General features: G+C 33.4%; 4 protein-coding genes across 5 annotated transcripts; 2 read left to right on the plus strand and 2 right to left on the minus strand.

The window, feature by feature from the left end:
• Positions 1-919: 919 nt before the first annotated feature.
• LOC106445338 (protein MAEA homolog) lies at positions 920-3,488 on the minus strand. The gene is made up of 7 exons (XM_013886865.3): positions 3,120-3,488; positions 2,631-2,825; positions 2,402-2,524; positions 2,010-2,195; positions 1,706-1,839; positions 1,383-1,569; positions 920-1,235 (listed from the first exon to the last, which is right to left on the minus strand). The coding sequence occupies exons 1-7, from the start codon at positions 3,435-3,437 to the stop codon at positions 1,134-1,136; spliced, it is 1,245 nt and encodes a 414-aa protein (XP_013742319.1). The 5' UTR covers positions 3,438-3,488; the 3' UTR covers positions 920-1,133.
• Positions 3,489-7,154: 3,666 nt separating this feature from the next.
• Positions 7,155-9,215, plus strand: LOC106445337 (probable protein phosphatase 2C 48). The gene is made up of 3 exons (XM_013886863.3): positions 7,155-7,432; positions 7,611-8,679; positions 8,766-9,215. The coding sequence occupies exons 2-3, from the start codon at positions 7,750-7,752 to the stop codon at positions 8,982-8,984; spliced, it is 1,149 nt and encodes a 382-aa protein (XP_013742317.1). The 5' UTR covers positions 7,155-7,432; positions 7,611-7,749; the 3' UTR covers positions 8,985-9,215.
• Positions 9,216-9,512: 297 nt separating this feature from the next.
• LOC106445336 (CDP-diacylglycerol--glycerol-3-phosphate 3-phosphatidyltransferase 2) lies at positions 9,513-11,583 on the minus strand. Of its 2 annotated transcripts, none has more exons than XM_022717951.2 (6): positions 11,286-11,583; positions 10,703-10,800; positions 10,561-10,611; positions 10,351-10,464; positions 10,220-10,276; positions 9,513-10,127 (listed from the first exon to the last, which is right to left on the minus strand). In XM_022717951.2, exons 1-6 carry the CDS (start codon positions 11,464-11,466, stop codon positions 10,062-10,064), a joined length of 567 nt encoding a protein of 188 aa, XP_022573672.1. In that variant the 5' UTR covers positions 11,467-11,583; the 3' UTR covers positions 9,513-10,061. The 2 variants fall into 2 exon arrangements, with proteins under 2 accessions (XP_022573672.1, XP_013742316.1); XM_013886862.3 differs by having other exon boundaries at positions 9,513-10,144; positions 11,286-11,582.
• A 3,072-nt stretch (positions 11,584-14,655) lies between these two features.
• LOC125608089 lies at positions 14,656-20,467 on the plus strand. The gene is made up of 2 exons (XM_048777962.1): positions 14,656-17,805; positions 17,901-20,467. Exon 2 carries the CDS (start codon positions 18,427-18,429, stop codon positions 19,390-19,392), a length of 966 nt encoding a protein of 321 aa, XP_048633919.1. The 5' UTR covers positions 14,656-17,805; positions 17,901-18,426; the 3' UTR covers positions 19,393-20,467.
• The last annotated feature ends 201 nt before the right edge of the window (positions 20,468-20,668 follow it).

Below are 20,668 nucleotides of genomic sequence, written 5' to 3' on the forward strand. Positions count from 1 at the left end.
CAAAATTATAGTTTAAAATAATTATATTTTAGATAATTAATAAAAAATAATGTAGTGAAATAAAAATAATTATAATTAAATAAAATAAAGGTATATTAGTAATTTGTTTACTAAATTCATCTAGAAGTAAATGGAGATAAAAAAATGAACATAAATCTATTTAGATGATTTATCTAGACAATCCATCTGGATAGACAAATGAATAGTCCCAATAATATATGGATAGATCATTTGGATGAATCATGTCTGGATGAAGTTGCCAGATGATGAAATGAAAAGCCTCTATTCCTTTGAAAACTCATTTAACAGTCAAATAGACGCATTGAGATTGTGGAAGCAGATGATATTGGGAATCAAACTACCTCGGCTTCCCTTTAAAGACTGGGAGCAGAGAGTTGGAGGCACATAAGATCATCTTGTCCAATATCAAAAGATAAATTGAGGATCATAGTGTTTTGCGTCAAGGTACTATATAAAGTTGAATCTGCTAATCACCACAATGAACTGAATGTAGGGGTTGATAAAGGTTAATTGGGTGCTTTTACAGGAACTGGGAAGCATCCAATTTCCGTTTTTGTATAACCAATATTTACAGTTTAAAGGCAGAAGACAAAAGATCTATTTGGTTAGCTTTCTTGTTGTAGGATCTGCAGCTGAATGGCTTAATCATTATTGCACGAACTTGTTTTTCACCACCTTAAATTAGCCTCAAGTGACTATCGAACTGATTTTGCAATTTCAATTTCTTGAGATACTAGTGTGAAAAGGAAAGGATGAATATGTTGGATCTGGATGGTAACCACATGGTTGAAGCCGAACAGAGAACTGTGATTAGATTGGTTGATTAATACAGAATCTACTACGGTGGTGTACTGGATGACAAGATGAAAGTAGAATAGCAGAAGAAAAATATCCATGCTGGGCTAGAAAACTGTTATAAGATTGAAATAAGGAAATGACTTGATATACAAAAGAAAGAACTGTCTACGAAAAGATGCAAAGTTTATTTGTAAAATGCATATTCACAGAGACTATCAATGAAGAAAGGAAGTTGGGTCTGAATGCACTGACCTCACCTTGGTTGTGTCATCAAGTTATAATGCAACCAAAGTGAGGACTATGAGCAACAGAGTTCATGATATATATGCCTTGACTAAGTCCGTATGGTTGCAGACAAACCCTGTCCTTGGACATTTTATTTCACCTTTGTTCTTGTCCGCCATTTCCTTGAGAGCCTGCAAATATATTACCCACCAATGCGAAGGAAAAATAAGAAACTTTGAACTATAATGATAGACTAAAGTCATTGATCTAGATCAGTGATAACAGACGCCAAAACGAGAGAAAGAACAAGATCAGTAGTAATCAGAATAGCATCAAACCTTGGTGCTGTAGACGTAGCCATTGGGCAGCACCTGTGGTGGGTTCTCTGTATCCATTAGCTCCTTAGAAATATAGCAAACAAGCTTTGAATGCTCCTGCTTGGAGTACGGTAAAGGCAACGCCAGCTTCCGGAAGCTCTCTTGTGAGAGCGGGTCCTCCTTGGTACAACCTTCTTCAAAACTATATCTGGGCCATGTCAAGGTAAACAAACTCAAACCACAATTAGAATCCCATTATGGTGTCACTATAAACATTTCACTTTCTTCCCCTTTCATTTCAGATCCATAAAATAGACAGTAAAACCATAGAGTTAGATGGATACGGAGTTTTCAGTGCAGTCAAGCCTGCTTGTAAGTAGATGTTCAATAAGGGCTCCATTGTCATGCCATATAACTTGCAAAATTCTTGTTTAAACTGATGCACTAAAACATCCCACTGCTGTGGTTCAAACAAAGCCTGAAAATAGCAATATCTCAGTTGATTAGCCTAGGCAATGCATTCAACACAAGAGGTTGAAGTAACACCACTTATTCAGCCATTAACAAATACCAAAAATATACTGAAGGATAACATAGTATAGCTTTTGAAACACAGTTAATATATCATCAAAGGAAGGAAAGCATCACCTTATATTTTGGGCATTCTGTAGTACTTTTGAAAGCCAAAGTGGCCAGAACGTGCTGCAATTCGTTCATATGGGTTGCTCCCCATGGTGTCAGATGCTTTCGAGCATAAAGAATTGCTTGTTTGTAGCTGTCAGCTCGTACCAACTCAATGAATTCTTGCAGCCTTAGTTGGAACTCAAGTTTGCTCTGTCATGAAAAGAACCCAAATATAACAAGCAGTGATGACAGCTTCTCTTTTTTCATGATACGAGGAGAAGAGTAGAGAGAACTCTTCTGAAAGTTCCACTAAGCGAGTATATGCCTTATAACCAGAATTCAAATTGCCATACTAGCAAACATGTGGCTTTGCAAGTCATAACCATGAAAGTAAACGTAGAAAGAGAAACACATACCTTTGACTTCTTCAAGCGTGTTTTATTATCAGCACACCATGCCAATGCAGAAGCTACCTCCCTACGTTTTAGGGCGTCAATCACCTTCTTAGCTTCTCGAAATATGTCAATGTCGACAAGGTCCTGAAAACATGAGACGTTTCTTATTGGCATGTCATAGAGATATATAGCATGACCATGCTCCAAGGAACTATAGTTAATTAGATAATCAGTGTCACAAGAGAGAGACCGAAATGTTGCTGCTTTCTGAAAGCTTAGAAGCAGTCTCGAAATACGACATCCGCAGCATGTAGTCGACAAGAATCCGTTTCAGTTTTGTATTGTTCCACTCGGTAATATTCTCCACATCTGCTGAATCCAAATGATCGATGCGAGCACGGCATCTCTGAGCCTGCAAATTCTCCACATTGCTACCTTCTTCCAACTGAATGACAATACGAATAAGCATGTTATCTTCTTGGTATATCAAAATTGCCAAAGAGAATGACAACTGAATGACAAATCGATTTCTGTCAAAGAGAATGTTATCTTCTTGGTATATCAAAATCAACGAAAGCATTATCCAAGAACAAACGAGATCCAATGTTATTTAGTACACTACACTGCAATGCCCTAGATCTGAAAACATATCCACTCAACACTCAGCAAGATCGACAAGATCAACATCCAACATCAAACAATACGTATTGATCAACGAGAAGTGAAGAAAAGAATCAACCTTTCGTTTGAGGCCTTGCAACCTAGAAACAAGGCTGGTGAGACGCGAAACGGCGACGTCTTTGGACCAATCGTTATCAGCCAAATCCCCGACGCTGGAGACAACGGAGGAGACCTCTTTCTCCAAAGAGCGGTGATTGGCGCGGATCGTCTTCTTGTAATGCTCGAACGGCACGCGGAGGAGCTGGTGCTCAAGCTTGATCGATTCCGTCAATTGACTCGACCTCGACGACGGGACGGGCCGTGACGGGGCCATCGCGGGGGCGGGTTCGGCCATCACGGTGTCGGTGTTTCCGTTGGTTACGGGATCGATTTCCATGGCGAGGAGTTTGCCTTTGTGGGGGTGAAACTGATTGAGGGAGAGAATAAATTTATAATACTACTCGCTGATAACTAAACGACTTCGTTGCGCTCTGCTGACATTAAACCGTCCGGTTTGATCGAGTCCGAACCGAAAGAAAGTTGGTTTTCACATTTGCGAGTGTGGATTGCGAATATATTTTTCATTGTATATTTGTTTTTTTTTTGTGAACTAAATTTTATTGATTATAAATTGAATATTTTCATTATATATTTGTTTAAGCATGTCCTGTTATTAGTTTAGTACGATCAAATTACATTTAGGAAAACCTATAGGCAATGACAACTGTTTTGCTGACAAAAACAGTAATGCCGTAATAAACGCGATTCCGCAACTATCTTACCAATCAACAAAATATTGCAGAATGAAAAAAAATGCAAAAACGCAAAAACTATTTTATATAGTATTCAATTTGTTATAATAAAAAATCAAGTATTCATAACTAAACTAGTTATTACAAAATGTGAAAATAATTAAAAAAATTTAAATTTTTTTTGTTCTTGTTATAAATATCTAGCTTATCTTTCAATACCTTTTAATAATAGATTGACATTTAATAATATACAAATTAAATTATAATTTTAACATAACTATTTATCATTAAAAAATATTGCTATGTATTCTAAATTTTAAGATAGTATTAGCATATAATTTAATAATATGAAAGTGTTGATTTTGTAAAATTTCCGTCATAATCTACTAAAACTCAATTTTCCACTTAATGAAATCTCTCTTGATATTTTTGTCGGTAAAAACGCAAACCAAGTAAACATAAAATAGTTTGATCAGTTTAATATGTATTCCACCATTCCGTAAATTTTAAATTTTTCTGCGGCTTAATTAATTTTTCCACAACTTAACTATTTTTCCGCGATTAAGCGATGGTTACCAATCAGAGCCTGTGTTTGTAAAGCTCTATTTAATTCTTGAGTGATGCAGAGATAATAATTCACTTACAGATTATTTTGGGAATAATTGGTTAGACCGCAACTGTAGAAAATTTAATTTAGAATTTAGTTTGTAGGATTTTTTATTTAGCGTTAAAGGATGTAGTTTTAAAATTTTTTACAGCTAAAAAGATGAGATTTTAGAAAATAAATTTTTTACAGTCATTTTTTTTGTTTTTTTTGCTGTAACTTTATTTTTTTTTGTAGCTTTAAAAACTAATATAACGCATGATTGATAATTTTTAATACTGTAGATGAAAATTGAAGCTAAAGTCACCTTTTACCGTTCAACTAATCACCCCTTTATCTTTTTTCTTTTTGGGATTTGCTTGTTTTAAAGTTTCCTTTTTAGTTTCTGATTTGTACTTAAAAATGGGGCTTGTAAATTAGGGGCGAAGTTAATTAAAGAGGAAAGTTTGTCAAATCTATCCAATAACAATACATTTCCGTTTTCAACAATACATACATTGAAAACCTTTTTTATGTCAAATTGGGAGTAGTGACCAGATTCCAGAGTATATATTATCAAAACTCAAAAGTAAAGTAGTGGTATTAAATGTTGTTACTATTACAAGAACTAGAGATTTTTTCCGCGCTTCGCGCGGATTGTATCTTATAAATTTATTTTATTTGTAATATTATTTGTCAGTTTTTTCTTTTACATTAACTTCTTGTTTTTTTAATGTTATTTTTTCTTAATTTAAATTTATATGTTTATAATTTTTCATTTTTCTTGTTAAAAATAGAGAATTATATTTTTTATTGATGGTTTTTTGTATGTGACATAAATTTTGAAATTTTAAAATAATGTTATATATAGTACGATTAACACATTAAAGAAGAGAAACATATTCAGGCACATTTTACACATGTTTTATATACATAATTTTAAACATTATATATGTATATATTATAAGTTTGAAACATGTAAATGCTTTCTAAAGCTAAATACTTGTTCTGAGTTTACATAACTTATCGAAAGTTTTATCTCTTTTTAAATTCAAATCACAGAAAAAAATATCGAAAAGTCAGTATAGATGAGTTTTTTGGGCTTTTAAATCAACACTGAAAAATTACATGAATCAGATAACAACAGTTTTATAAACAACTGGATAAAATTTGACCGAGCCAAAGATTTTCACACAATATGTTCTTTCTTCTTCAAATTGCAAAGAGCCTATAGGCACAAGAAAAAAAAGCATAACTTTTGTTTTCACTTATATAACATTTTTTCTCCTTTACACACGGAGTTTATTACACTGTTATAAGCAATGGAGAACTCTATTCATATAAGATTCACATCTATGCATTTTGACAAAGAAGAATTTTAGCCATCTTTAGTTTCAGAATGGACCAACTTCAGTCATATACACTATATTTTCTTTATGATTCAAATCTTACGATTTTAATATATGTGCAGATTTCCATGTGAAAAAGCACGCACGCCATCTATCATTCAACCTATTACTTTTTCCAAAGTAAACACTATAATCCTTGTTTGGTTAGCTCCACAAATTAATCTCTTTGGATCAGTTTACTAAAAAAATATAGATACTAATGTCAGAAAAGAATATAAACACTATCAACAACAAATATTGGCACAAGACTATTTGGTTCAAGGAACATATTCTACATAATGCGTTTATATCATGGCTGGCTTTGCGGAGAAGACTGCCAACCAAGGATCGCTTGAGGCGTTGGAGGTTAAATGTCTCAGGAACGTGCGTCCTTTGTAATCTGGAAATAGAGACTCACTATCATCTCTTCTTTGAGTGATCTTTCTCTCGCTTGATATGGGAGCCTTTTGCTGCTGAAGTTTGGATTTCTCCTCCGGCTGATCTACACTCTATTGCAGCCTGGATCAATCAACCTCGCGTCAACGCAGATACGCATGCTACTCCAGTCATCAAGCTCTACTTTCAGTCAGCCATCTACCTGTTGTGGAAAGAGCGTAATGCTCGTGTGTTCACAGCTGTTTCCTCACCTTCATCAGTCATCATTGTCTCTCTCGACCGTATGATGCGTGACCGTCTCCTCTCTTACCCGGCAAGTTCTTCTTTCTCCTCTTCTTTACTTCTTTTTATCTTTCTTGTATAAGACTTCCTTAAGACTTTTTTTACCTTGAGTTGTTGTTGGTTGTTTTTGTTTCCTTGCTGTAATAAGTTGTTTAAAAACAACAGTATAACCTTTCAAAAAATGATAATCTTAACATCTTACCAAAAAAAACAACAAATATTGACTTATTTATGTGAATATGTATTTTATTTTAAATCATTATAGTGGACGAAGAAAGCACCATAATTTGTACAACAAATTTTCTTAGATTCACGTCATCATACTCACCATTTTACCATTTTAATTATATAATTTTACATGAGCTTCTTCACCCTCCCCGGTTATTTTCTCTTAATTTATAACTACAATATAAAGTTATAAACTATATATATTATAAATTAATAATTTATTTACTCTTGAAGTCTAATGATTAAAAATAGAACATAATTCAATAGATATATGATTCTATTAATAAATTAGTAGTTACAAATTTGAAATTTCTAGAAATATCAAAAGTTGTATGTTAGTTAATTATCTTTTAAATGATATTTATTTCTAATTCTTTTTGGATGAGAATATTTTGGCTAAGGTGGATAGTCTCAAAAACCTTGAATTTAGTTTCTTTTATATAGTAGGATAAAAGGTCAAACCGTTAAAACAAACAAAAATAAATATACAAAGAGAAACCATAAACTCCGACGGCCGCAAGTATCGCAACTTTCTCTCTCTAAAAAACCCAAATCCAACGTCTCCGTTTCTCTCTCTCTTCAAACGCGTCTTCTTCTTCATCGTCTCTCTCTCTCTCTCTCTATATTAATCCTTTTCTCCTCCTCTCTTCACCTTCATTGATCTGAAATCGAATGATGGATTCTCATTCTAAACCAAGTTTGTAAAAGATTCAAAGAAAAAAAGGAACCTCCTTTCTCATCCATCCCTCGATTTTTTCATCAGGTAAAATCGAAAGCTTCCGTCTTTTAAATCTTTACCTATTGTACTCCTTGATCAGATTCATGGGTCATCGTTAAAATCTCCAGATTCATATGTTGTAAAGTCCAAAACTTTATTATTACCATTCTCCCTTTTGTCTGAATCCTTACATTAATAATGTTTTTTTTTTGTGTAATTGCAGATTAATGTTGTTGACATCTGCATCCTGCGTCTGTGGAGTTGGAATCGACAAGAAGATTGCGTCTGATAATATAGTCATAAGCACCGATTTAATGAACGATTTGGTAGCTGGTTCTTTTGGTTAGAGAGGCATGTGAGTTATGGTATCTACAACATTCAGGAGAATTGTGACGCCTTGTTGGAGACCTTTCGGTGTTGGAGAAGGTTCTGTTCCGGATGATGATGGTAACGGCCGTCTTGATGGTCTCTTGTGGTATAAAGACTCCGGTAACCACCTCACCGGAGAGTTTTCAATGGCGGTGGTTCAAGCGAACGCCCTTCTCGAGGACCATAGCCAGTTAGAGTCCGGTCCTGTTAGTTTTGATGAGTCTGGTCCCGAAGCGACTTTTGTTGGTGTTTATGATGGTCACGGAGGTCCTGAGGCGGCTCGGTTTGTGAACGAGAGGCTGTTTTACAACATGAGAAGGTGCGCTTCTGAGCAGCGTGGGGTCTCTCCCGATGTGATCACCAGAGCGTTTGTGGCGACGGAAGAGGAGTTTCTTGGTTTGGTTCAGGAGCAGTGGAGGACCAGACCGCAGCTTGCTTCCGTGGGAGCTTGTTGCTTGGTGGGTGTTGTTTGTAATGGATTGCTGTATGTCGCAAACGCGGGAGACTCTCGTGTTGTCTTGGGGAGGCTTCAGAGTCCGTTTAAAGAGATGAAGGCTGTTCAGCTATCCTCAGAGCATAACGCTAGTGTTGAGTCTGTGAGAGATGAGCTGCGTTTGTTGCATCCTAATGACCCGAACATTGTGGTATTGAAACACAAAGTGTGGCGTGTGAAAGGGATCATACAGGTTTCGAGATCCATAGGCGACGCGTACTTGAAGAGAGCAGAGTTTAACCAAGAACCGTTGTTGCCTAAGTTCAGAGTTGCGGAACGTTTTGAGAAGCCTATAATGAGAGCTGAGCCGACGATAACAGTTCATAAGATTCACCCTGAAGATCAGTTTCTTATATTTGCTTCAGATGGTTTGTGGGAGCATCTAAGTAACCAAGAAGCTGTTGATATCGTTAACTCTTGTCCACGCAATGTAAGAATCTTTTTTTTTCCCTCACGTCATCAAGATTTTTGCTCGTTTGATGTTTTTTGAGTTAATCTTTGTGGTGTCTCTTTTAGGGTGTGGCAAGGAGGTTAGTGAAAGCTGCATTGCAAGTAGCAGCAAAGAAGAGAGAGATGAGGTATTCGGATTTGGAGAAGATAGAACCTGGCATTAGGAGACACTTTCATGATGATATCACTGTGATTGTTGTTTTTCTTCACTCTGCAAATTTGGGGATTCGAACTCCGGTCTCGGTCAGAGGAGGTGGTGAACTCTCAGGCAATGCCATTTTCTAGTCTTTTTTTTGTTACTCAATAATAGACAAAAATATAATTTTCCCCCTTTTTCAAATCAGAAATTTGATTTTGTTTGCTTCTTTCTTTACAATATGTTTTTTTAGTGATCTTTTGGTTTGGCAGATACTTTGTTTAAATTATTTTCTGAACTCAAATTGTAAATTTTATTTCTTTTTTACCAAAACATTATGGTAACTATGTTCAGTTATACTAAAAGTGAGAACAAAATCACAATCAGTGTTTTAAAAGTCTGTCTAGACAGCAAATGCGAAACAATAAATTTTAAAATTAGTCTAGATCTTCAAAAAATTGGTTATTGTTTGAACATTGAACACAACCTAGTAGTAGAGAGCCTTGGCCTAAGTAACAACGACACAGATTGTGAAAGGCCGTGACTAGTCAATCGTACAAGTTAATGTTGCATATGGCTCATTCATAGAGAGAGATTTCGATTTGTGCATCTTTCTTTCATCGTAAGATACAAGAAACGAGGCCAAGCAGAAGAAGCACGTCCCTAATAAGCAGATAGACACTGTAACCGAAGATTTATTTTATAGGTAAAGTATTGAAAAAGATCCTACATGGCATAAGCAATAACTGTTTTTTTTATCATCTCATGAGTTCATGAGACCAAAGCAAGTCTCCAAACTAGAATGAAACATAGCCTGCTTGCTTTTCTTTCCTCCATGGCCCATCAGCTCTTGCTTGCTGCTTCAATAAACTCAGTGCATGGTGAGCGTGGAGGCGCAATGTGATTAAGAGGTATTATACAAAACCAAACCAGAGTCTAAAGATAAGAGTCTTATAGTGCTTGCCCAGCTACTTTCGTTTTGTATCCAGATAGAGAGAGAGAGATTAGTCAGCTTTCTTCAAGAAGAAGAGAGGTAATATGTCACTGGGCAAGCTTCCACTCTGTGTATATACTGAATGCAAAAAGCCATAAAAATAAAATGTTGCTACTTCTTCTTTAGCAATACTCTCATAATCTGTCTCATATAAACAACTAAAGACCATACAGAGAGCCCTGCAGATACATAGAGCAACCCAATACCAGACGGCAATAGCCTCTCAAAACTGCTATCCCGGCTTGCGAGCAGTATGGTTAACGCAATCATCTGCGTTGCAGTTTTCCACTTTCCCAAGCTATTTACAGCAACAGCCTAATAACATCATCAAAGCTATCATCTGCGTTGCATTTTTCCACTTTCATATATATGAATATGATCACATTTTACCTGAGAAAGCTTGCCGTTTTGAGATGCAGCCCATTCTCTTACCGCTGACATAGTAATCTAGAGTGCAAAGCATTACTGAATAGTTTAGAAGAACCTAGAGCTGAGTTAAATGATATTTAAGAATATCTTACCTCTCTACCAATAATGGCAATTGAAGGTACTGTCACTAACCATGGAACAGGTCCTAACACAATAGCGTCCATAGGTTTAGTACACAGCAAAATCAATGTTGCTGCTACCATAAGCTGCACATCCAAAAGATAAATTAAATAAAGAGAAGATAAAAATCTTTTCATTGGCATAAAATGAAGATAAGCTAAAGGAAGAGGATCTTCTCCAACCTTATCTGCCACTGGATCCAAAAAAGCACCAAACGCAGAACCTAACCTCATCTGAAAATTGCACAACATTGCACCCGCTATGGTAAGAAGAATCAACAGAAATATATATATATATGAAAATGGGTAAAGAAAATGAAGTTACCTTTCTTGCAATGTATCCGTCAAGCCAGTCTGTAATGGCTGCTGCAATGAAAATACTCGTTGTGGCAGTTCTCCCCCACCAGCAATCGACGTAAAAGGCTGCATAGTGCATACAATTCAGATTATAAATCAAAACATACACGAAAGATTAAGAATTTTCATGAAGGGTGTAACAAGTGAAAGTGCTCATAGCAATAAACTCTATTCAAAAAAAAAAAACAGACAGAACAGAGCAACAAGAGAAGACTTGTTCGATGTCTAAATTCAAGCAGTACAAAAAAAAAAACATCTTGTCTGAATAAACGTGGGTACAATTCAGATTATAAATCAAACACATACGGAAGTTTATGACTTTCGTGAAGGGCGTAACAAGTGAAAGTACTCAAAGCAATAAGCTCAATTTCAAAAAATCGAATTTCGAAAACAGACAGAACAGAACAACCAGAGAACACACATGTTCGATGTCTGAATTCCAGCAGAACAAGACAAAAAAAAGAAAAAACGGACTATGATCACAATATCGCTCCTCGTTTTAGATCTGATGATTTCAAAATCGAATTATCGGAAACCAAGGATCAACGTACTCGCGACGAGAATCGGAACGGCAGCTACACGGCCAAGGGTTAACACGGTGGGCAATGTAAGCACTTTAGAAGATAGATGCGGCGGTAATGGCGACGAGTGGCGATTACGACGGAGCGACGAATCTTCGCCACCACCAGAGCTATTCTGATCCAACGACACAGCGTCCTCCTCTTCACCCATAATTGCTGAATCTGTAGAAATTCGACGATGATTGAGAGAAGCTAACGTAAGGGGACGGTGGCGACTAACCTCCCTTGAATCCGGAACCCTAAGCTTTTATGGAACGCAACAACGGCCAATCACAATGCAGCTTCGATAGTTGTTAACGTGCGCCAACGAGATTGGGACGTATCCTGCGCCGTTTGATGTCTATCGACGGTTAGTATTGAGCCACGTGGCGTTTTTTGTTTATGACGTGGAATAGTTTGGGCCTTGTGGTGAATGTCAACTTCAGAGTTGCAATCTGCCTAAATATCTGATTTGTTGTATATTATTATTGACACTATGTTTGTTTGTATGAAAATGATGTATATGATGTACTCTTGTGTTTCGTAGAGATGTTACAAACTTACGATGGGTGACGTGGCATGATGTGTTTGTTTGAGAATGATTTATGTTTATTCTACAATGGGCTCAAAAATGACATTAAACGGGTCTTGGGTATCACTGAATGACTTTAAACTTGTTTAATAGATTTGAGTTTAATGGTGTTACAAAAAAAAAAGATTTGAGTTTAATGAGTTTTCTTCATTATGGATAAATAAACTTATTGGAATCATACATGATGGACATGATCAAGCTAAAGGTTATAAAACGCTGATCAATTTAGCATCAAAGATGAAGCAACATGAAAAAAACATGTTTTAGTGGTGAGTTTTAGGTGTTGGGCTTAACAAGGAGAAGTGTGGGAAAGAAGACGAAGACTAAGTTAAATATTCCTTAAGCAAATTGTGATATAGAATCAGCTATATATATCACAAAGCCTTTTTTTTATCGCATTATTTCCAAAAAAAGGCTCAAATAACAGTTTTTTTTTTTTACAGCAAACAATTTACAGATTCATATTGACTCTGTAAACTAAATTAGAGATTCTGCATCCATGTGTACGACGAAAAACGGTTAATTTTTTTTGTTTACAGACTCATATTGACTCTGTAAACCAAACAGTATTGTTGATTGTTAGATATAAGCCTTTCTTTCGAACATCTAGTTTCGTGATTATGTGTTTTAGTTTTTATATGGTTTTGAGAAGCCGAGTTTGAAACTTTGTGTCTAAGGTTCACCTTGATAACATTTTGTATAATGATTTTTATAATTTGAGTAATGATTTTTTTTGTTTGTTGTTGCACTAATATTGTTTAAAAAAGATGTGTGTGGAGATACAGGTTACAAGAAATTTATGTAAATTTTGATTAGAATACTTTTAGATTTTACAAGGGTTAAACCAAACTTCACATTTCACAGCGGTAAGAAACAAAGTCCATGTTAGACCACTTGGTATAATATATTTTTTAATCATCAATGTGACATTAATTATCCACTAGCATTTAAAAGAAACTAATCAAAACAATAAAATATCTGTACATTAATAAGATGTTTATACGAGATAAAATTATGATACCATATATCAATTGTTTTGTCCTCTTTTTCCCATTAAGTTGTTTTATCACATTGATTTGAATTTACCGTGGTTTCACTATGATTAACTCTGTTTAACGCCAAAAGAGATATTGGTGGCACATGGCAGATCAACTTATCCAATTTCAGTCGATCCAGTTTCTGAAGACACATGGTATGGATTTGGACAAGATTAAAATAAACGAGTCAATATGTTTGTATATAGTTTTTTCCCCAAAGTTTGCTTCACTCTCGAAAATATTTCAAATTCATTACTTTTCATGAAGCTTATGATTCTGCCTACTTATTGTGCATTCTTAGCAATGACAAACTTCACAAAGTGTACCATATGAATATTTGATAACACAAGTAAAGCTTACGAACCTCTGCTTTTGGAACAAAAAAGCATGTTTAATATGTTTAATAGACTGATATGTTGAAACCATTTATTAAGAATTCCGTTTCAAATAAATTAGAATCCTACTAAGCTTTTTATTTCTTAAAAATTGTAATCAACCAATGCCATTTTAATTCAAGTTTCCAATCAAATTGATGTTTTTAATTAGTCAAATCGACAAATAGTGATGAACCAATGCCAATGAATGGTAACTTGATATAACTTTTAAAAACTATTTATGTGAATTTCTTTTTTCCAAAAAAAATTTCAAAAAGACTGCTAAGAGTATTACAACGCCTATGACGATTATCAAACTTGTAATACAATATATAATATATACCAGTTTCAATCCTATTAGGATATGAATCACCTAACTTACTTTAATTAGTTCTAGAAACATAAACTATTACAAAGTGTGCAGACATTATTACACAATATTATCTGAGTGTAATTCGGATAATACAATAGTAATAGCTTAAGATCCACGTAATTATGCGGGATGAATGTTATATATAAGAATATTATTTTATCTATTATTATTTATTTGTATTCATTTACTATGTATATAATTAAATTAGAGTAAACACATAAATCAAAACAATACATCTTGTTTATTTAGGATACCTTTTTATTAAATAAATCAAAATAATCATTTTATTTATTTTATATGGTATATAACTAAATTTCAATGACATAAACATAGATATATAGTATATTTGAATATAAATATTTATTATTGATAATACTCATGTGATAACATAAAATTTCTAATGTGCGATTTTTTGAATGTTAAAATATTAAGGTTTCAATACTTTTTTAATAAAATTTTGAAATTATCATATTTAAATATTTTTCTATGTTATATAGTTTAATTTTAAACTATATTAATATATAACATGAATGTCTAGTAAATGAGACTTTATATTCATACAATTTATGATCATTTGTATCTTGTTACCAAAAAAAAGTTAAACCATTGATCACAAAATTTTAGTGTGAGACATTTAACGTTTTTAGTAATTTATAGTCGTTTTAAAAATTCAAAATGTAACATATAAGAAAAAATTAATTTTGTTTATTATATGGTTAATGTGGTTGTTTAAAATCTTTTAATAATATAAAATTAAATAAAAATGAGCTAAGATATAAAAAATATTATCAAATATTTATTATTCATAATTATTAATTGTCATATATACGTTAACCATATTAGGCAATTTCGTAGCATTTATTTAAAGAAATTGCGAGAGTATTATTTTGTACACTATTTATCAATTTAATAGTTAGTTTAATAAAAAGTATAATATAAGTTAAAATAAACCAACCTATTTCTCTAAGAATTCTGAATTTTATTTTCATGGTGACACGTGGCTACAAAACAATGTTGAAATGTTTCTCAATTAATATATAAGGGATCTAAGTGTAATTGGTAAAAAAGAAAGCAAAAATTATTTTCTAACGACACATCACTTGTAATTTAACATTTATCAAATTTATACGTGAAAATCCATTTGATATTATCTAATCTACTCTAATAATTTAAAATCTTATTTTTATCTACCTATATAATTTTTAAATGGTCCAACTACTTATTATAATATGGTCACATTTACCTATTAATTTTTCAAAATTACATATATGTTTCTTCATATAATAGGATATCAATTAATTAAACCATCATCTTACCATCTTTATTATTATTTTCAGGCTTTTTTGAACATAAAAATATAGTTTACCAAAACATATATAATACAAGTACAACTATCCCTTATATATTAAATCACAAGTCACTTGAACAATCAAAATTTGACATGTGTCATATTTTTAGAAAAATAAATAAAAATAATAATAATTGAAAACATGTCATTCATCCTTTTCTACAACTCCAAATAAAATTCCTAAATTTCCTCAAAAATCCATCCCACGTTCAAAAGTTTCAAACTGTTATTTTTCTTTCTATATAATTTTCTGTCTACCAATTAGTTCTTTCTTCATCATCTCTCTCTTACTCTCTCTTTTTTTCATTTCGTTTGTTTGTTTGTTTCTTTTTAGATATGTAACTGTAACAGCAAAACCTATGCAAATTTATAATTGATTTTGTTTTGTATCTGAGATGTCAATTGAATCAGGCTAATGTTTTCAATGCAGAATGGAAAAATTAAAATTCATCAGTAACCAAGGTAATGAAGTATATTCAATTCTTTTATCAGCAAATTACTTATTTACTCTCTAAAAGATTCATCATTAGCTTCACTTTGGTTCCAAATGAGATTATGTCTTTCATTTGTTCAATTTTCCACCTCTGATGTAAGAACTTTTAAATGGTATCTCTTTTGAAGGGAAAAAAATAAAAAAAGTTAAAAAAGAAGAAGAAATAAAAGAAATATTCAGGAAAAACTTATTTACATATAATTGTATTTGAATTGTTTGAAAAACATGTGCATCTACGGTCACCATTATCCTATTTATTGTTTAAATAAAAAATTTAAATTGTCAGAGAAACAAATTGTAATCATAAAAATCAAATTTTATTCTCAATATTTTTGGAAAATAATTGTAAACATATAACCATTTAAAATAATATCATTTTTGTTTGACCCTCTCCGTTTCAACCTATTTTTTTAAATTTGAATGCTGTGTTATTCAGGTTCATAAAATATTTGACAGAAAACAATTTAATTCTGAGTGAAAATTATAACATGATCAAATAATTTTGAAGACAATAAAACTGATCCGTGCTTAACACGGGCATTGATACTAGTTTATTGTTTAAATAAAAATATATTATACGTTTTTCTTTTTCTGTTTGTTGTTGTAGTTTAATGGTGTAAATAAAAAATTATTTTGTTCTTTGTTTTGTAGTTTTAAAAGTGTAACTGAAATTCTTAAAAAAATAAAAGAAAAACGCAATTGAAAAAAACTTAATGCATAAAAAGAAAAAAAAATTCCGTTTTGTAATTGAATTTTATATATTTCTATATAAAATAAAAACTTAGATAAAACAAAAATTCCTTATATTTCTCCCAGTACTTCATGATCGCATGATTTTCAAAACTGTTAATCTTCTTCCTGTAGGGGAGGTTAGACTCACGATCCTATTCTTAAAAATAATTTCTACCTGCATCAATATACTAACCTAAATTTTTATAACGGCTCCATTGACTCTTCCCGTGAATGAGTGATGAAATTTCAATTTTAGCGGGTAAACATAATTTGTGGTTATTGGAAAATCATAATTTTGCAATTTTTGGGAAAACGTGATTTTGGTTTTGGCAGAAAATCTGATTTAGTGGTTTTGATGGAAGAACTTGATTTAGCTATTTTGATGTGGAAAAGAGATGTTATGGTTTTAGCGGGAAACCAAATGTTGCAGTTTAAGTTGGAATTTTTTTTTTTTTTTTTTGTTTGGTGAAAAACGATTTTGTGGTTTTGGCTAAAACGTGATTTTGGCAAACAAACATGATTTTGTGTTTTTGACGAGAAAACCTAATTTTTCAGTTTTGATTAGAAAACATAATTTTCCAGTTTTGATTAGAAAACATATTTTTTCAGTTTGACAGAAAACGTTGTTTTGCGGTTTAACGTAAAAACTTGAATTGTGGTTTTGATGGAAAAACCAATTTGTGAGTGGACTAAGTAAATCATAAGTATAAAAAGACAAATGAAACGTTACGATCTCTAACGATCAATGACTGGACGCTGTTCTACTTGTTTTCACATTATGAACTTACAAAGTGTCTTATAATCAATCCGGTAATATACAATCAAAGTGTCTTGTTTAGTGGGAAAATTTGATTTAGCGGATTGACGAGAAAACCTAATTTTGCATCTTTGGTGATTTTGGTGAGAAAAACATTTGTGATTAGTGAGAGATTTTGTAATTTAATTAAATATTTCTCAGATTTTAATATTGTAGGTTGAGTTGGTCACTAACTCACTATAGTTAAGAGGAAATCAAACTTGTGTTAATTGTGGAAAATGTTCTAAGATGTAATTAGTAAGTGTAAAAGTGATCTAGTGTGTAAATCTTTTTTACTAGAATTATATAAAAAATAAAATAAGACTGGCGTTTATTATTATTCTTTAGCGTTTGCCTTTGTAAATTATCGAAAAATAATTGAGAAAATTGCCAAAAAAGAACAAAAAAACAACATAGTTGTCCCTATGGTATAAATCCAACATTAAGTTGTCCCTATAGTATAATGTTTTCCATAATGCCAAAAGTAACCTTTGATTAATCACATTAAACATAATTAATTAGATTTTTTTTTAAAATGAAAAAAGGTTGGTTTAATATAGTTGCCAAAAGGGGAAATTTTTTTTTAAAAAAGGGATCTAAACATAGCTTCCCCTACCTCCCGTAACCTTAACATCGATCTCTCCGACTCTCTCTTTCATGGCGAGCAAGATGGTGATTGTGTCTTCTCCGTTGTGTTTTCTCCGGTGAAATCAACGAAGACTGCAGCCACCGGTGGAACCCCTTTCTCTTCTCCTACAGACCGAAGGTAAACACGTTTGTTCTCCATCCAGTTTCATTCATAAAGTTTGTTCCTGTCTTCTTCTTGTTCTAATACTTTTCTTTGGATCTCTTTCTCTCTAGACAAACGCAAAGGAGATTTCAGTGCTTCTCTCTCCACCTCTCCGTGTCTCCGCTTCTCTCCGCCTCTCTCCGCTTCTCTCTTCCTCTCTCCGCCTCTCGCCTCCTCTCCGCCTCTCCCGTTCTCTCCGCCTCTCCGCTACTCTCTGCATCTCCGCTTCTCTCCACCTCTCCGCCACTCTCTTTCTCTGAAATCATGTTGAGCTAAGGTATTATGTCCGAACTTTATCTTTCTTCATTTCATGTTCCTCGATCCGGTTATTGTTTGATGTGTCTATGTGTTTGTGAATTGATTTTGTTTGATATGGTTTGGTTAATTGATTTTGTTTGTAAACAAAAAGATAGTCTTTGTGTTTCTGAGTTTTGAATTTGGTTTTGTTCTTGTGTTTGTCTCTGTTTCACTGCAAAGTTTGTTTCTTTGACTTGAAAGAATATGTTCTGTAAAACTGAAGGAGAAGAGCTTACCTGATTTGTGAATTGTCATAGTTTGCTACTATCTAATTATATGAACCAATTATGTTTCTGACTTATGGTTTTGGTTCATTTCATGATTCGTTTCACTAAAATCATTTTGTTGTCTTTTGTAGATATGGAGTTAGAGCTACCTAAGCGACTGTATGCAGAGGGTTTGAAACCTCAGGTCAAGAAGATCAACAATTGCTGCCGCATGGAACTTATCAGGGATCTGAAGAAAGCCATGTCTGCAGAGTACAATGATGTGAAGATAGATCCTGTTTTCAAACATATCATGGCTATTGCGGATAACAAGCTCGGTTTTTCAGGAAAATTGGTGGATAGTTTCTTGGGTAAGCAGCTGATTACCTCGAAGATGCATGAGAAGTGGTTTGTCTTTGCGAGGATGCCTCTCCAGTTTTCGCTTCAGGAGTACCATGCTGTGACAGGCCTCAAAGTTTCTCGGGAAAGCAGCAGTGACGTAGTAACATGGAAAAATGACGGGGGGTTTTGGAGTAACCTACTAAGGTCTGGTGATAAGATCACCTTGAAGTCGATCCGAAAGGTGCATCTAAAAGAAGTTCACAAGTGGACACGGATTGATAGAATGAGGTTGATCTACCTGTGTGTGATAATGGGTGTGGTGATGGGGAGAGATGAGAAGGTGAACATCCCTTATATGTACATCAAGTTGGTGATGGATCTTGACAAGCTCCAGAAGTTCCATTGGAGTCTTCACTCGTATGACTTCCTGCTAAGTTCCATTGAGAAGGCTAGGAAGAAGTTGGGTAAGAAGGACAGCTACATTTTTGAGGGTTTCTCATATGCTCTCCAGATTTGGATTATGGAAGCAATTCCTGATTTTGGAGAAATATGTGGGAGACACGTCTCTTGCAGCTTCATCGGTCCAAGGTGTGGCAATTGGAAAGGAGTTGCAAACGTTTCTTACGAAGACATCATTGAGCTTGAGGACTCCTTAACTAAGAAGGTAACTATCTCACATTGTTTTCTTATATATGGTTGTTGTATAAAATTTGTATAGCTTTTAATGTTTTAACTGTTTTACAGGGTGACTTGTTCTCGGTTATTTCAGTGACTGGTAATGGTGATATGTTTCAGCATGTTGACTATACAAGGAAGGGTGAGATGGAAGATGAACGAGTGGACCTTCTTCAAGATAGGATCAGACAGAAGTTTGATTGGAGCTCCACATAATGGCCAGTTTTAGAGCCTGGAGTGACTGAAATGGAGGAAGCCGACAGCCAGGATAGAGGGTCAGCAGCTGATAAGAATGTGGCTGATACTGATGTTTTAGCAGAGGAGGAGACCTCTTCGGTCACAGTTGCAAGAAAAGGCAAGAGAAAGGTTCTTGATGAAGGAGCAGTGACAAAAAAGAAGAAGTTGTTGTGTAAACGATCTGCAATGAATATTTGAGGAAGTTAGAATACTTTTAGAATATTTTGACGCGAAATAGCACCGTTTTCATAAAAATGTGAATTTTATTATCATTGACAGTGTGAAAACACATTTTAGGAAGTTAGAATATTTTTAGAATATTTTTAAACTGCAACTTCCTTAATTTTTGAAAAAACAGTTTTTTTTTATCCATAGAAGGCACTTTCTACACTATGTAAAACATAACAAAATTCCAGAATTTAATTTCTACACTATGTGAACGTTCGTGTATAGTTTAGATTTTGCATTCCTGATAACTTAGAATACTCCATAAAAGTAAAAACATCGTTCTAAATAAAAGTAGCGATCATTACAAATAGTAGAATTTATATTTCCCATATTTAGAATTATAGTAAAAAGTAGTTTGTACGTTCTAAAAAAAGTAGATGGATATGTTCGTTCTAGAATTCATTTTCTACTCATCCGTTTTGTGTAGAAGCGGAATTCTACTTTAGTAGAACGTAATTTGAAAACATTATTTATTATGTTTTTTAACCCTAAAAAAATATGTGTTTGTATAAATGGATGTTTTATTAATTTTTTATATTTTTAATAATTTTTTTTTATTCTTAAAACTATTTATTTCATTAATTTTAACATATGAAAAGAGTAAAAGGGAGAAAAAATGGTAAATAATGGATTTATACCATAAAGACAACTGTGTTGTTTTTTTGTTCTCTTTTGTATTCATAATCCACTAACTAAATGAAGTAGCTCTCTCAGTACCTCGTCACATTAAATACATCATCACCAAGTTAGTTAAAAAATATGTTTTGCTTGATCTTTACAAAGGTTGGTATGCAGCCTATTATATAGGACAGCAAAGTACATTTATGATATCTAACGATCGTTCTTAGAATATT

This window comes from Brassica napus, chromosome A4, assembly GCF_020379485.1.
Source record: "Brassica napus cultivar Da-Ae chromosome A4, Da-Ae, whole genome shotgun sequence".
Taxonomy (NCBI): domain Eukaryota; kingdom Viridiplantae; phylum Streptophyta; class Magnoliopsida; order Brassicales; family Brassicaceae; genus Brassica; species Brassica napus.

Excerpts from the sequence above, each read along its gene's own strand:
- LOC106445337 (XM_013886863.3), top strand. The coding sequence starts at position 7,750 with ATGGTATCTACAACATTCAGGAGAATTGTGACGCCTTGTTGGAGACCT. Across the intron at positions 8,680-8,765 it reads TTAACTCTTGTCCACGCAAT|GGTGTGGCAAGGAGGTTAGT; the intron begins GTAAGAATCTTT and ends TGTCTCTTTTAG.
- LOC125608089 (XM_048777962.1), top strand. The coding sequence starts at position 18,427 with ATGGTTTTGGTTCATTTCATGATTCGTTTCACTAAAATCATTTTGTTG.
- LOC106445336 (XM_013886862.3), bottom strand. The coding sequence starts at position 11,466 with ATGGGTGAAGAGGAGGACGCTGTGTCGTTGGATCAGAATAGCTCTGGT. Across the intron at positions 10,612-10,702 it reads ACGGATACATTGCAAGAAAG|ATGAGGTTAGGTTCTGCGTT; the intron begins GTAACTTCATTT and ends TGCAATTTTCAG. Across the intron at positions 10,145-10,219 it reads AAAACGGCAAGCTTTCTCAG|GCTGTTGCTGTAAATAGCTT; the intron begins GTAAAATGTGAT and ends TGATGTTATTAG.
- LOC106445338 (XM_013886865.3), bottom strand. The coding sequence starts at position 3,437 with ATGGAAATCGATCCCGTAACCAACGGAAACACCGACACCGTGATGGCC. Across the intron at positions 2,826-3,119 it reads TGCAAGGCCTCAAACGAAAG|TTGGAAGAAGGTAGCAATGT; the intron begins GTTGATTCTTTT and ends ATTGTCATTCAG. Across the intron at positions 1,236-1,382 it reads GCTACGTCTACAGCACCAAG|GCTCTCAAGGAAATGGCGGA; the intron begins GTTTGATGCTAT and ends ATATATTTGCAG.